Source organism: Squalius cephalus (assembly GCF_949319135.1).
Source record: "Squalius cephalus genome assembly, chromosome: 13".
Taxonomy (NCBI): Eukaryota; Metazoa; Chordata; class Actinopteri; order Cypriniformes; family Leuciscidae; genus Squalius; species Squalius cephalus.
This window is the reverse complement of record NC_137134.1, coordinates 1,253,721-1,270,130: the sequence shown is the minus strand read 5'-3', so window position 1 is coordinate 1,270,130 and position 16,410 is coordinate 1,253,721. Positions and strand designations below refer to the sequence as shown.

Genomic DNA, 16,410 nt, shown 5'->3' with positions numbered 1-16,410 from the left:
CTAACACTGCTGTTTGTTGTAGTATTCGTTTCAATTCATGTTGACCTCAATAAACATGTTCTGCAATTTCATTTATTAATCATTTGGACTCTTTATTTGGATTTTGTTTGTTAGATAAGCAGTTACAAAGACCCTGGCTCATTGGCCAGTAGCTGGTATATTTCATTAGCCTCTGCAAATGTGGACGGAATGGAGATGCCTCTTGTTTGAAGGGCTGTGGTGAATTTCTCCACTAACATGAGGTAAGCTGCCAAAGACCCTTCTGGTGATGATGGGAAGTTTGTATTTTGAAGAATAGTCTCTGATATTGTTCTGAATGCTTCGTTCGCCACCAACAAAGGCTCATTTACTCCACAAACAAGCTGTTCTGCATACTTCAGGAGGTCGTCGTCTACATTGCAGAGCACATCAGCAAAGCCTGCAGAAAGATAATTTTAACATTGGCTACTGCTTTTCTGAACCATTTTAGTTAGGACGAAACAGATACCTTCAGGTGGGGCAGTAAAGAGAAGGTCTGGTTTCCCAAATGGACCTGGAACATTCCTTTGCTTGCGAATGTCGTGAGTGTTCCACAGTCTTTGCTCTATGTTCAGCTCTCTCTCAAGAAGGGGAAGGTGTGTATATTGCAGGCAATTTCTGTAGGTTAGCATGTATTGATTATTATTTTTTTATTAAATGTAAGCAGATACATGAGGGCGGGTTTTAACTTACATCTGTACAGGATTGTCCAAATCGAGCATGCCAGATTCCATCATGGCCTAAAAACACATTTTATAGAAAAGTAAATAAATTTCAAAAATGTCTTTAATTTAGCTTCAATAAGCATGTGCCATACATTCCAATCGACAGACAAAAACAGTTTAAGTTCACCTCAAATGTCACCTGCCATTTTTTGATCCATGTTTTTTTCAGCATACTGTTGAAGCATTCAGCTCGCTAATAAAACAAAATGTTTCTTGTTATAAAAAATATATTTTGCATGCATTATAATACATAATAGCATTTATGCCCACATGCCTGATTATGTACTGATGTGCCCACTCTGAAGGAGTCTCGTCCTTGATCACCAGACTCCCGAAAGTGAAATGCCACTTGCATCTGTCCGACGAGAAGATTTTCCTTTCCTCTGTCTGCTCTTATGAAACGTGGGCAACCTATAATAAAAACAATCAATGTTTTTAATAATAATACTTGTGTGGAGATATGAGAAGGTCTCTCCTACCATGTATTGTACAACATCAAATATACGTACCACTGTGTTCCTGAATGGCATCAAAGAAGTACCTTGCAACAAAGGTTTGCTGTCGGTTGGAGGTGCCAGCCTTAAGCCAAATAATTTTCCGAGAAAATCTGTTAAATTGATTTCAGGTAGGTAAAAAAAAAAAGTTAGATTACATCTCAGAGACTAAAATTACAAGACAATGAACTTCATTAAATGAACAGGTTGCATACCCATCAATACCAAGATGTACCCAGATTCCAAAGAATTTCAATTTGTCATTTCCTACAACAAATTATAAAATATGCATTACAATAAACATTTTATTTAATCAAAACATCAGTCAGAAAACTAGTTAATGCTTTACTATTTACTCTGTTTTTGATACCTATATGACTTTCTTCAGCATCTTTTACACAAATAATTTACCAGTAGCGGAACATACAAACTCTTTTTTTTTTTTAAATAATAAAGGTAAACACAGTGGTATAAATCTCTACAATGTGCTATCTCTACCTTTACCAGCCTGTCGGTTAGACTCCACCCCTTATTTTAGTGATCTTAGCTGGGTCTGTCAAAGCCCATGCTGTCTAATCCTGTCAACACCTTCAATTTGCAAAAATATCGGCTTAGGCTGTAGTTTAAATCAATCAATAGCATTATGTTCATACTGTAAGACAGGGGTGCCCAAACTCAGTCCTGGAGGGCCAGTGTTCTGCAGAACCAACTTGCCTCAACACAGCTGCTGTGAAGTTTTTAATTGATTGATTTTTAATTCAGATGTATTTAACTGGGGTTGGAGCTTAACTCTGCAAGATATCAGCCCTCCTACTGTAGGGCTTCCCTTAACCCTAACAAATGTCTCTTTGTTGTCCACTGAAAGAAAACCATTTGATTTTGAAATTACATGGGGAAGAGAGTTTGAGTTCATCCCTTTAATAACATTATTCATATTTACTTAACATTTAATATTTACCATCAATATGCCAAGTGTAATTTGGTCCACGGCTGAAGTAGTTCCTACGTTCAATTCTTTTTTTCCCAGGACATCTTCCAAGAAGACCACTGGCATCAAGTTGTCTCATTATCATAGCCACATCATTCCTGGAAAAATAACAGACATAACACATTAAGTATATGGGGGGAGGGGGAACAAAACAAACCAACAAAAAATCACATCTTTAAAAATAGGGATAATATAGGTACCTGTAGCAAGGCTGGATTCCTCTGACATCACGAACCCGTTTGTGCATTGCACGGATTCCTTGCCAAGGTGACCAGTGCATCAGCTCACTCTAAATAAACATTATTTTGGATTATTACTACAATAAATAGTTTGCACACACACCGAACAGGAGTAGGATTGGACAGGAACTGTCGGTGGGGAAAGTGAATGAACAGTGCTCTCTTTAACTCTCATTAACCATGACTGAGGTACAAGCAAAAAAATGGCTGGCCACTGTTCTGGGTGTGTGTTTGTTTAAACAAAGGCACAAATTCTGATTATGGGACACCAAAATTAGCCACATGTCATGCCACATTCACTTAAGAAAAGCCTTATTGATAATATATTAAAGTATTATCAGGGGTTTTACCCTAATATATAAGGGGTAATTTAAGGCAGTTTGTTGCAGCTGAGCTGACTATAACTGAAATCAGAAGGTTAGTGGCTTTCCAGGAGCAGCAATCCAGAGCACTGCTTTAAGACATACTGTACCATAACAGCTTGGCGAATTTCATTATGGGGCCTGTCAAAACTCCTCCGTCTCAAACCAAGTGATTTTAGCAATCTTCTTAGGTGCCTTTCACTGCAAGATTAAAGCATAAGATACTGTAAACATTTCGCATATTTTGATATATTGTATATTTTACATCAGTAAAGCTTAATGATTACCTAATTTTGTATCCAGAAGCGCCAAGAAAAGAGCACATTTCTCTTTGTTTGAAGCCATTGTCAAATAGCAACTTTATCATTTCATCTAAATATGTTAAGGCATATTAATGTGAAGTTTTTTTTTTAATTCTGTAGAAAGTTTTAAAATTCATTCAGTAGTATAGCAAACAGAACATGATAGTATTACAGCTATCAACACATATAGCAATACATTTATAATATAAGACAGTGGTTCTCAAACCTGTTCTGGAGTACCCCCAGCTATGTACATTTTGTATGTCTCCCTAATCTATCACACCCAATTCAACTCATTAGACTGCAAGACCTTAAATGTGTGTGTCAGATATAGGTAGATATACAAAATGTGCAGCCTGGGGGTACTTTAAGGAGAGGTTTGAAAACCACTGATATAAGCCATCTATAATGCAGGATACTTATCTCTGTATCCATTCTTGATTGACTGAAACAAACAAATACATATTAGTTGTAAGACAGAACCATTGTTTTTGCAAAATCATTTAATTCAACAACTCAAATGAATTTGCTGTACCCTTACGAAAATTAATCATGGTTTGTTTTATAGTGAATGGGTAAAAATGTTTTTTAGTGCATTTATTACCATTTGTATAACCACAGTTTTACTACAAACATGGTACAATTATGGTTAATGTAGTTACTCTGTGCATACCATGGTTTTTGGTTTTATTTGCAGTAAAACCATGGTTATTTTTCGTAAGGATAACTTTACTACAGTTTGCCAACGTACAAACTAAACTTAGCTAGTTGCAATATTACAAACTTTTAAACTTTTTTAATACTCATGAAATGCATGTTCTCCTGTGTGTACAACTGAATTAGTTTAGCATTTAATTAAAATCGTTAAAATTAAATATATCAGGAGCGACTTACCTCCATCTGCCATCATCTACCGTTCCACACCAGTTTGCTTGTTATGAACCGCGTGACGTCATATGGGGCGGGGCAGCGCGACACGTGACACTCCACCTGAGTCCGTTTCGTCTGATGTCTTTTTGTCTGATAACTTTTCTGCTGATGTCTTTTTGTCTGATAACTTTTCTGCTGATGTCTTTTTGTCTGATAACTTTTAATCTGAGTCCGTTTCGGCTGATGTATTTTTGTCTGATAACTTTTCTGCTGATGTCTTTTTGTCTGATAACTTTTCTGCTGATGTCTTTTTGTCTGATAACTTTTAATCTGAGTCCGTTTTGTCCGATGTCTAATTGTACCAGACCTGACACCTGACGTAGTTTTTCCTGAGACCTGAAGCCTTTCAGTCTGAGGCACGATGCCGTTTTGTCCTGTGACTGAAGCCTTTTAGTCTGAGGCATGACGCCTTGTCATTGTATGACTGAGGTCTGACGATGTCCTAAAATGTACACCGTACAAAGGACTTTTCTAGGGGCCAAGCATACGATGCATTCCGTACCGCTGCATTTGTCACAATTTATCTGGACCCACATGAACACTGTCAGCTAATAACATTTATATTACATTTGTGCAAATATGTTTGGGATTTTTTTATGCAATATGGCATTATTTTCATACTCCACAACTCTAATTGAAGTAACCATAAGAGTTTTAGAGTCAAAGTAGCTTTGTTGTCTTTGCAGCTCTATACGCAGCTCATATACAGTGAAATGAAACAGTGGCCTAAGGTGCTGCATATATCAACTTAGGACAAACAAAAAACACTGTACACAATTAGATTATAAAGTCAGAATGCTTCTGTACCTCCTGCTGGACGGCAGAAGGGTTTGTGTGGTCGTCTGCGGGCACAGCATGTGTCTGTGAGAGGGAAGATGGACACTGATGATCTGCTGTCCTCACTATCCGCTGCTGGAGGTTATGATCCGGGATGGTGCACTTTCCAAACCCTACAGTGATGCAGCTGCTCAGGATGCTCTCGATAGGCCCTCTGTAGAAAGTGTTGTGGATGGGGGTGACCTAAAAACTGGTGTTGTTGTTTAAAAAAATGTAAAAAATTAAATGCATAACAAAAAAAACAGGGCCTTCAAATCTTGGTTTTTCAACAACCAAATTAGTTTTATATGTACATTCAAATGACATGTTTGAAGAGTAGTACTGCTTTAAGTACTGTACCTACTTTGACTTGGTTTGCCTTGGGATGTTGCAATTTCATTCTGCCTTCTTCTGACCAAATGGAAGAGCACACAATCTATGGTCAAGGTCATTAAGACAGAGGTTAGGATCAGGTTGTTGACTGGGAGAGAAATCGTGCTCTGCAGCGAGATGAAAACAAGCCGTCTGTGGCATTACCTGTCAGCACTCTTCTGCATCATGTCCATTATAAGACATCAAACCCATCCAAGGTATAGAACGGAGAGATCATTTATATTAAAGTCACTGTCGTAAGTCGTCCACTAGAGGTCAGCAGATACGTTACAGGGCGACTCTGGTCTGTCAATCTAACAGTCTCACCCCAAAACGTCACGTACTGACGTGTCTTGACCATACGGCAACATACGACGAAAAGGGTACCCCTAAAACGTCCATATGTGACGATTCGGGTTATGGGTAGGTTTAGGTATGCGTTAGGGTACCGCTACGAGGCGCTGCTGGTGCGCTTATGTCTTCGTCACATATGGACGTTTTAGGGGTACCCTTTTCGTCGTATGTTGCCGTATGGTCAAGACACGTCAGTACATGACGTTTTGGGGTGAGACCGGGCTGGTCAATCATCCGCTCCAGAATAATAGGGAGCCTGAAGAAAGTTTCAAGAACTAAATACTGACTTTTATCACGAGGTGTCATTTGTTAGGTGGTGAGAATAGTGAAATAGTACAGTGTCGTTGTAAACTAGGCAACCTGTTTGTCTTCTGCTGGTCCGTCTCAAGAAGCGCACGTCACAGGAGTGGAGACGGCAGCTGTCAATCAAAGTGCCGCCTCATCTGCCCTATAGTATTAATGTATAAAGTTCAAGAAGTTCATGTTCACTCTTCACTTCTGTTTGTTTCTTCATTGTGTTCTTTATTTTTATATTTTTTAAATAATTTTTTATACATAAAAAAAAAAATTTTGTTTGTTTGTTTCAATAAAATAAATGTTCTACTACAATCTGACTCCAGGTCTTGTCCTTTAGGTGTTTCTTGTGTGACACTTTTCTGTAAAATTTCTGTGGTAATAAAACATCCATTTCATAACGAGTCAAAAATATATTAAAACAATTAATAGAATAGTATTCTTTAATACTATTTATTTTTAATGTGTTTTATAAATTATATATATATATATATATATATATACACATTTACGAAATGTGATTTATGAGCAGCTGGCCACATCATGTTTTCATTCAAATATAACATTTTTAAATGGAAGTTAATGGTGAGTTTTGTGGTAATTGGTACCAATGTATAGATGAAGAAGTAAACACTAAGAAGAAAGTTCTAATTAAAAAAAAGTTTTTATTAACAATCAATACAAATATTTGGGGTCATAAAGACCACAATTACACTTAGTGTATATACTAGAAACTGCATGGGAAGCATATCAGGGTCAAACAGACAGATGTCGTGTTGTTAAATGTCAATGTTAACAGATCATGCAAGGATTTACAGCACATCACTTCTAACCTGTAAACAACAGTGATCTGAAGTAGTTGGAGATTGTAATGTTATTGGGAGTCATTATTTTTGTAAGTTAGGATTAGTGTAACTGTAACGAAAACACACTTTTTATAGTCCCACTAAAGAAAGGAAAATAAGACCTAATTTACTCACTTCTGTGCTTGTTTTGATTGTATCCTGTTGCTCTCACACCGTGCAGGTGTTCAGTTCTGGTAATCAATAAAACAAATTAAACCATACAAAAAAGGCATCAACATATTAATATTGATTAAGTTTAACACATATCTGTCAGTGCTAAATATTCCTTTATCTGTAGGCTACTCTAAATAAGATGCCAAAATGGTTATGTACACAGTGATACTGCACTGCAAAAAAATGCTTATATTACTAAGTAATAGTTTTTTTGTTTTTGTTTTCCAGTCAAAATATCTAAACATTCCTAAATCAAGATCTATTTATTAGAGAAGCAAAATAATGCAAGATATTTAGTCTTGTAAATTGTTGTTAATCATTTGCTTATTTAAAAAAAAAATAAAAAAAAAATAAGTGTTTTTTTGGGCATTTAACTGAATGACGTGTTTTTGTAACTTAGCTCAACATGGGTTAGGTGGAGTTATCAGATATTTAAGAGCAGTGAACTCACCTTTCTGCAGCACATGGCCTTTCTGGGTGCCGTTTGATGACATCACTGAGTGTCTCATGACCATCTGATTTTATAAGGGCTTCTTGATCACATTAAGTCAAGTCAAGTCAAGTTTATTTATATAGCGCTTTTCACAACATAGGTTGTATCAAAGCAGCTTCACAGTAATAAAACAATACATCAATGTTTGTTTCTAGTGGAACGTCTACGTTTGGTAATGCTGATCAATAGTATCGTTGATTGATTAATTAAATTAAATATTCCCAAATATCCCCAACTGAGCAAGCCAGAGGCAACAGTGGCAAGGAACCGAAAAACTCCATCAGGACCTAATGGAGAAAAAAAAAACCTTGGGAGAACCCGGGCTCAGTCGGGGGCCAGTTCTCCTCTGGCGTTTATGAACTAGAGGTCGGATTTAACTGTAAGATTAAAAGTATTATATGAATGCCTGGCTGAAGAGATGCGTCTTTAATCTAGTTTTAAACTGGGAGAGCGAGTCTGAGCAACGCACAGTATCAGGAAGGCTATTCCAGAGTTTTGGAGCTAAATATGAAAATGATCTCCCTCCTTTGGTGGATCTGGATATCCTAGGTATGACCAAAAGCCTCGAATTTACTGACCTTAAAGAGCACGATGGATTATAGGGCGATAGAAGATCCGTTAAATAGACTGGAGCTAAGCCGTTTAGGGCTTTATAAGTCAGTAGTAATACCTTGTAATTAATACGGGACTTTATAGGTAACCAATGTAGTGATGATAAAATCAGTGTTATATGATCATATTTTCTTGATCTAGTTAGAACTCTAGCGGCAGCATTTTGGACTAACTGTATCTTGTTTATTGAGGTTGCAGGACAACCGGCTAATAAAGCATTACAGTAATCTAGTCTCGAGGTCATGAATGCATGAACTAACTTTTCTGCGTCAGAAACAGATAGCATATTACGTAGCTTAGCAATGTTTCTAAGGTGGAAAAAGGCTGTTCTTGTAACATATGAAATATGATTTTCAAAAGACAAGTTGCGGTCTAGTATAACACCCAGGTCTTTTACTGTAGAGGATAAAGTAACAGGACATCCTATTATGTTAAAGTTGTAATGTGAGAGGTTTTGTGGGTGGTTTTTTGAACCGATGATTAGTACCTCTGTCTTGTCTGGATTTAATAAAAGAAAATTGCGCGTCATCCAATCTTTTATATCTTTAACACACTCTGTCAATTTGGATAATTTAGCGTTTTCATCCGGCCGTGATGAAATATAGATTTGAGTGTCATCAGCATAACAATGGAAACTAATTCCATGTTTCCTTATAATATTTCCAAGTGGCAGCATATATATTGAGAATAATAGAGGGCCTAACACAGATCCCTGCGGCACTCCATAGTTTACTGGAGTTATGATCGATTTTTCTCCATTTAAATAAACAAAATGGTAGCGGTCAGATAAATACGATCTAAACCAGCTTAATGCTTGTCCTTGAACACCAGTATAATTTTGTAGTCGATCTAAGAGTATTGTATGATCTATAGTATCGAACGCAGCACTAAGATCAAGTAAAACTAGTATTGCGATACAGCCTTGGTCAGAAGCTAAAAGTAAATAATTTGTGATTTTAACAAGCGCAGTTTCAGTGCTATGATGCGGCCTGAATCCAGACTGAAACTTTTCATAGACGTCATTTTCTTGCAAGAAAGAGCCCAGTTGAGCGGACACAGCTTTTTCTAGTATTTTAGACATAAAAGGTAGATTTGAAATGGGTCTATAATTTGCTAGATTATGTGGATCTAATTGTGGTTTCTTAAAGCTAGGGTAGGCAATCCTGTAGAGCTAGCCAGATTTGAAAGTGGCACCTCTTCTAAGCTCCGCCCCCTCCTGTCAGTGCTCCGTCCAAAGCCACGCCCCCCCACAAACATGAACGCGCATCCACATTTGGAGTCAGCTGCACTTCACAGGAAAGCCGAGTACTTCAGCACATTATGGGCATCAACCAAACTACGTCATGTCTCATTCACCTGTAAGTAAACTATATTATTATTAAAATGAATGCAAAAAAAAAACAAAAAAAAACATGGCTATTGTTAGTAATGTTACTCGCAGTTTTCAGGCTAACGTTACACGTTTGGTGTTGTATGAACTCGGAAATGTAGCTACGTCTCTTTGGATAAAAGCGTCTGCTAAAGCAAATGTAAAAATTTAACGTTTTGTTTTGTTACTATCACTGGCAAACGTGAATTTTATGTTTTTATAAATCTTCGTTATTTTGGTTGTTAGAGCTTCCACGACGAGAGCATTGGATCTGATTGGGCTAATACAAGCTACAACAGTAACTACGTTGCCTAACATAACATATATCATGGAAATAACAAATCCCCCCGAAGCAAAACAAATAATTACCTGTCCAGCAGAAAGACCGCAACCTCGGCATCGCTTTTTAGGCCCTCCAGCTTCCTTAGTTGTCTCCAGCGTTCAAAGGATGAACCGATGTTGACCCGAGTTTGTCCTCTGGCTTTATCAAGCGCCAGTTTCGTTGCAGCCTTTTCTGCCTCAGACTTTCTTTTTTTAGCCTTTTTGTCAGGGCGAGTAGTTTCAAGCAAAGCTGGTATTGGTAATTTTGGCTGCATTTTATCTGCCATTGTGCCGCAAACTCCTGCTTAGTCGGTGTAGTGAGCTATATGTTTCCGGAAACGGTGACATGTGATGAGCGCACGTAGGGCAGCGCACGCAGTGGGGCGCGGGCACGAGACATGAAGGCATCTGATTGGTTCTTTACATTCGCACCGAATGGCAGTGATTGGTCAGAGTTTTTACTGTCCTGCAGCTGCTACAGAGGTCAGATTTTTTTAATTCCTTTTTCTGAACACATAATGTATTGACTACTATCAGAATGGAAGGACCATTTCACCCAGTATAAAAAAAAATGCTTCTGAACAGGATCGCCTACCCTAGCTTTAATGAGAGGTTTTATAACTGCCAGTTTAAATGTTCTTGGAACATAACCTAAAGATAAAGACGAGTTAATAATATTGAGGAGAGGCTCTTCCACTACAGGTAACACTTCTTTCAAAAGTTTAATTGGTATAGGATCTAGTAAACATGTTGTTGTTTTAGATGAAGTGATAAGTTTATTTAACTCTTTTTGTTCTATAGTTGTAAAGCATTGTAATTGTTCTTGCGGGGTGATAATTGAGGCTGAATTATAAGACGCGATTGAGGATTGAACGTTTACAATTGTGGTTCTGATGTTTTCTATTTTCTCAGTGAAGAAGTTCATGAAATCATTACTACTAAACTGTAACGGAATATTTTGTTCAGGAGACATCTGTTTATTTGTTAGTCTCGCCACGGTGTTAAATAAGAACTTAGGATTGTTATGGTTGTTTTCTATTAGTTTGCGGAGATGCTCAACCCTGGCCTCTTTTAGGGCCTTTTTATAACGTGACATACTGTCTTTCCACGCGATTCTAAAGACCTCTAAATTAGTTTTTTTCCATTTACGCTCTTAATTACGGGTTTCTCTCTTTAGAACATGCGTAGTATTGTTGTACCATGGTGCTTTACTTTTCTCTCTAACCTTTCTTAATCTAATGGGTGCAACAATATCCAATGATCCAGAGAGAATGGTGCTCATAGTGCTAGTTAATTCCTCAAGTTCATCTGTTTGTTTGGGTTCACTGAGCAGCTGAGACAGATCCAATAAGCTATTTGAAAAATTATCTATGGTAGATGGAAGGATTGTTCTGCCTAATCGATAATGCGGCGCAGCATGATATATTACAGGAGTACGTAATATGCAAGTTACCATGTAATGGTCAGTGACATCGTCACTTTGTGGAATGATATCTATATCGGTTGGATCGGTTCCATGTGATATAATTAAATCGAGTGTATGATTAAAACGATGAGTTGGTCCGGTAACGTTTTGCTTGACCCCAAAGGAGTTTAATAAATCTGTAAACGCAGCCCCTAGCGCATCATTTGAATTATCTACGTGGATATTAAAGTCTCCAACAATTAATGCTTTATCGAAATTAACTAATAGGTCTGAGAGAAAATCTGCAAACTCTTTTAGGAAATCAGCGTAAGGCCCAGGCGGTCTATATACGGTAGCCAAGGCTAGAGATAATAGGGATGTTTTTCTAGCATCTAAGAGCGTAACATTTAGTACAAGTACTTCAAACGAAATAAACTTATAGCCCGTTTTCTGAGTAACATTGAGAATATCTCTATAGATTGTTGCAACACCGCCGCCACGACCAATCAGACGGGGCTCGTGCTTATAGGAGTATCCTGATGGAGTAGACTCATTTAGACCGAAATAATCATTTGGTTTAAGCCAGGTTTCAGTAAGGCAAAGTACATCGAAGCTATTATCTGTGACTATTTCATTTACAATAACTGCCTTAGGTGTGAGTGATCTAATGTTTAGAAGACCTAGCTTTAGAAATTGTTTTTGATTACTAATAGCAACATTTTCTGGTTTAATAACAATTAGATTTTTTCTAGATCCTGCAGTAGATTTATTATTTAATCTCACTAAACGAGGAATAGACACAGTTTCTATGCAATGTTCTACACTATTTATATCAGTTAAATTGGTGCAGCAGAGACTATGATTTGGACTTTTGGTTACTAGTCAAAAGGTATTTAACGTTTTGGAGATGTTATCTGACAGAAGATCCGATCCGAATCTGCTTGGGTGTAAGCCATCAGCACGGAAAAGCCTAGGACGCTCCCAAAACAGATTCCAATTATTTACAAAGAGTAGTTTCTGCTCATTGCACCATGACATTAACCATTCGTTTAGCGCGAATAATCTACTAAACTTTTCATGACCTAGACGGTACGTGGGAAGCGGTCCTGACACAATGATCGTTATATCAGGCGATGTGCTGCGTACCGTATCGATCAGATTCCTGAAGTCTTTCTTCAGAACCTCCGTCTGGCGCAGCCTGATGTAACAACAATGAGAAGGAACCAACCACCGACTCATCTTCTTTTTGAATATTAATTCAAATTCTCTGCTTCTCGATGAATGAGGGGGGGGGGAAGACTTGTTCAGAACGTCTCATGATCCTCATCCATCTTGTCATCGGGGCCAGGCGCCAACCAGTCGGGCTGTTTAAAACTGACCCCCAGCACTAACGAAATAACTGGTCAATACTATCTTTGTTGCCGAAATTACTGATTGGTTAAGAGAAAGACAGAGACCAAGGTCTCACAAGAGTCCTCACGAACCAGAGCCATAAATCACCGAAAGTCTGCTTAACTTAAGGAAGAACTGGTCAACGTTTGATAGTTTTGCAAGACGAATCGGTTTAGAGATGATTACTGCTCAGGGCCCTAACAAGAGGTCACATGACCCCTGTGGCTAACAGACCCCATCTTGGTCCCATGAGAGAGACAAACAGATTTCAGCAGGAAATACCCATGACCTCAGGGTGTTTCCAAGCCCATACACTTTACACACCAAAAGACTTTTACATATCAAAATCCATAAAACTCATTCAAGAACAATTTTCAATGGACTTATAAACATCAGACATCATTCTATGTGTTTCTACGATATATGTGTCCATTTAATATGCTTTAATCCCATATAATTCATGTAATTGGTATAATTGTTAGGTGTGTGAATGAAGTGTGTACTGTTTCATATCAATGCTATCTTACGAACACAACTAGCAAGATGACGGAAATTAAATCTATGTAAAATATTTCATATTCTGATAAGTAGAAATCCTGCCTAAAACTGTTGCATCTGGTCTTTTAGTTTCATTAGAGAAACCCCTCAGGGAATACATGATTTATGACTTTGAAAACAAAGAACAGTGTCTAATTGGTCCGCTCTCTTCAGAAGGGGGGGGGGGACAAATTTTAGTTTAAAACCTTAGACCCAAAAACAACTCTAGGCTCTCTCTCCAAGTTCGCTCTCGGGAGTTCAAAAGTTAGTTCGCTCAAAATGTTCTCTCTGAAATTTATTTTATTAGGATAAACCCCTTGAGATGCATCATCTCGTTTTCAAGGGGGTCCTAAAATACATCACGACCATCACAAACGAACAATAATAAAATAGACAGGAATACAATTATACATATTTAGACAAACAAATACATACAGAACCACAAACACACACACACAAAAAAAAAAAAAAAAAAAAAAAAATTCTATTAACCGAAATATACCGAACTTTATAACCATTAGATCAAATTGGCAGAAATACATTTGAAATTGAACATACAAGGTATACATATATATATATATACATACATACATACGTACATATACACACACATACATATACATATATACACATATACATACATATATACACATACATATACATATGCATACACATACATACATACATACATATGTATTTGGATCACAAAATAATAATACAATTAATTTAAATAATAAAAAAAATAATAATAATAAATAAAAAAAAATAATAAAAAAAATTCACATTGTGTCAGCATCATACATTACAAGAGCAGTCAATCACAAAGTAAGAAGACAAGGTGTGCTTAAACATCCCAAATGAAGTAATGGATCTAATATCGGAAGGTAAATTATTCCAGTCTAAAGTGGCTTTGAACATAAAAGCTCTTATGCCAACTGTCTTCTTGGCTCGGGGGACAGAAAAATAAAGCTGAACAGAGTGCCTCAAATGATAATTTGAAATAATAGGAACAAAATACTGTTTTAAATAAAGCGGGTAATTGAAATGGATACATTTGAATATTAGTTGAAGCCAGTGCGTTTGTCTTCTTATATTTAAAGATTGCCAATTAAGGGCATTATACATTGTGCAATGATGGGTGAGAAAAGGGCACCCAAGGACAAATCTGCACAGTCTGTTATAAGCGGTTTTAAGACGGGAAAGGTTTGATTTTACAGAGTTTTGGTAAACAACATCACAATAGTCAAAAATCGGAAGTATAAGTTGAGAAGCGAGTTTCCTGCGCACACTATAAGTGAAGCAGTTACGAGATCGATATAAAACATTAATTCCATAATTGACTTTACGTAAGATATGACCAATATGAATTTTGAAAGAAAGCTCAGAATCTAGCCATACACCAAGATATTTAAATTTATCAACTTGAGGCAGAGGAGTACGGTCAGAACAAGTTATTATACAGGAATTGGTTTCAGATTTGAGTTTTTGTCTGGTACCAAAAATCATGAGATATGTTTTAGTTTTGTTGAGCAATAATTTGTTATGAGAAAGCCAATCCTGTAAAATTTTGAAATCATACTGAAGACACGCTTGAATTTGTGTAAGATCATGTTTAGATGTATATAAGACAGTGTCATCGGCATAAAGTTGAGCACAACAGTTATTAAAAATTGATGGTAAGTTATTAACGTAAATAGAAAAAAGTAGTGGTCCCAAAATTGAGCCCTGGGGCACACCTCTTTGCTGAGTTAGCAAATTAGATTTATTTCCATGTAGGATAACACATTGTTTTCTATTATGGAGGTATGCACTAAACCACAATACAGCATTTTTAGACAGACCAGTAGCATAGAGCTTATCTAAAAGTAAATAGTGATCAACAAGGTCAAAAGCTTTAGTCAAGTCAATAAATATTGCACCTGTAAGTTCACCATTATCTGCAGCAGAAAAGACATCATTGGTGAATTTAAGAAGGGCAGTAGATGTGGAGTGGTTAGACCTAAAGCCAGATTGAAATGGTGATAATATATTGTTTGCACTAAGAAAGTGTGAGAGTTGATTATAAATTAATTTTTCAAACACTTTAGCAATAGAACAAATAATAGATATGGGTCTGTAATTGTTAAGATCTAGTACATCTCCTCCTTTATGTATTGGAGTGATGCGTGCGCACTTCCAGATAGCTGGTAACTCACATGAAGACAAAGAAAGGTTGAATAAATCAGTAAGTGGATACATAAGTACATGGGATGCTAGTTTGATCAACTTATTATCTAAACCATCCAGTCCAGCACCACTGTTCCCTTTTAGTTCATTTATGGCATTCTGCACTTCATCTGGTTGAATTTTCCTAAAATAAAAAGAACTGTGATTGGGCAAAGTATTCTTTAAAAAACCAGTACCCAAATCAGATTCGGGTATTAAGGTAGAACAAACAGAAGAGAAATGATGATTAAATGCTTCAGCAATAGATAAAGGGTCATGTACAATTGTATTTGAAACTCGTATTTGATTAATACAATGTTTTTCTGAAGTGTTAGTAATAGTTTTAATTTTTTTCCAGAATTGTTTTGAATTCTTAAAATCATTACTGAGGCTATCCTTATAGTAGTTGGATTTTGCATTACGGGTTTTAGTCTTACTCATATTTCTCAGCTGCCTGTATCTTTCCCAGTCTACGTTAGCCCTTGTACGCCGAAAAATTGACCATGCTTTATCCCTCTGCCTAAAAAGACTAATAAGTTCAGGGTCAATCCAAGGGAGGTGTTTACCCTTGACCAGGACAGATTTCCAAGGAGCATGTTTATCTAGAACATCAGTAAACTCAGTATAAAGGAAATCCCATGCGTCTTGAACATTAGGTATAAGTTGGTATCTGTCCCAATTTATAGCTATCAGGTCATTAAAAAATAAATCTGAATTCAGTTTCTTATATTGTCTAATTTTTATAAGTCTTGGTGGTGATTTAGGTAATTTGATCTTCCATACACAATATACTATCGCGTGATCACTAAAACAATCAGACATAACACCTGCCCTTAGAAATCTATCTGGATGTGAAACAAGTATCCAGTCAAGCAGGGATTGAGAGGTAGGAGTGATACGAGTTGGTTCCTTAATTAATTGTGAGATATTTAAATTACTAAATAAATTTTTCACTTTATGAGATGATTTATCTAACCAATTTTTATTGAAATCCCCAAGTAAAATAATTTCATTATTACAGGAAATGGAGTTAATAGTGGATATCAGGTGATCAAAAGTTTCAGCAGGCGAAGAGGGTGGTCTGTATATGCTCCCAATAATTAAGCTTTTATTTTCATGAAAAATTACTTTAACAAAAACACATTCAAAGTGTAGAGGCTCGA

At 36.8% G+C, this 16,410-nt stretch overlaps 1 protein-coding gene and 1 pseudogene across 2 annotated transcripts in view; both read right to left on the bottom strand.

Annotated features, from left to right (window-relative positions):
- The window catches only part of LOC307170535 (putative nuclease HARBI1), a 316,840-nt pseudogene that overhangs the window by 177,160 nt on the left and 123,270 nt on the right, over positions 1 to 16,410 (bottom strand). The gene's annotated exons all lie outside the window — the stretch shown is intronic.
- LOC307170433 (uncharacterized protein) lies at positions 78 to 4,503 on the bottom strand. Its single transcript, XM_079891521.1, has 12 exons — positions 4,023 to 4,503; positions 3,548 to 3,573; positions 3,114 to 3,198; positions 2,937 to 3,027; positions 2,426 to 2,514; positions 2,196 to 2,323; positions 1,453 to 1,504; positions 1,253 to 1,350; positions 1,018 to 1,154; positions 712 to 758; positions 488 to 636; positions 78 to 418 (listed from the first exon to the last, which is right to left on the bottom strand). The coding sequence occupies exons 2-12, from the start codon at positions 3,561 to 3,563 to the stop codon at positions 123 to 125; spliced, it is 1,188 nt and encodes a 395-aa protein (XP_079747647.1). The 5' UTR covers positions 3,564 to 3,573; positions 4,023 to 4,503; the 3' UTR covers positions 78 to 122.

What these genes read in the sequence shown, in the direction of transcription:
- LOC307170433 (XM_079891521.1), bottom strand. An exon ending in GCTTCTGGATACAAAATTAG is followed by an intron (nt 3,028 to 3,113) that starts GTAATCATTAAG and finishes TTAATCTTGCAG; the next exon opens with TGAAAGGCACCTAAGAAGAT. An exon ending in TTACACTTGGCATATTGATG is followed by an intron (nt 1,505 to 2,195) that starts GTAAATATTAAA and finishes AATTTGTTGTAG; the next exon opens with GAAATGACAAATTGAAATTC.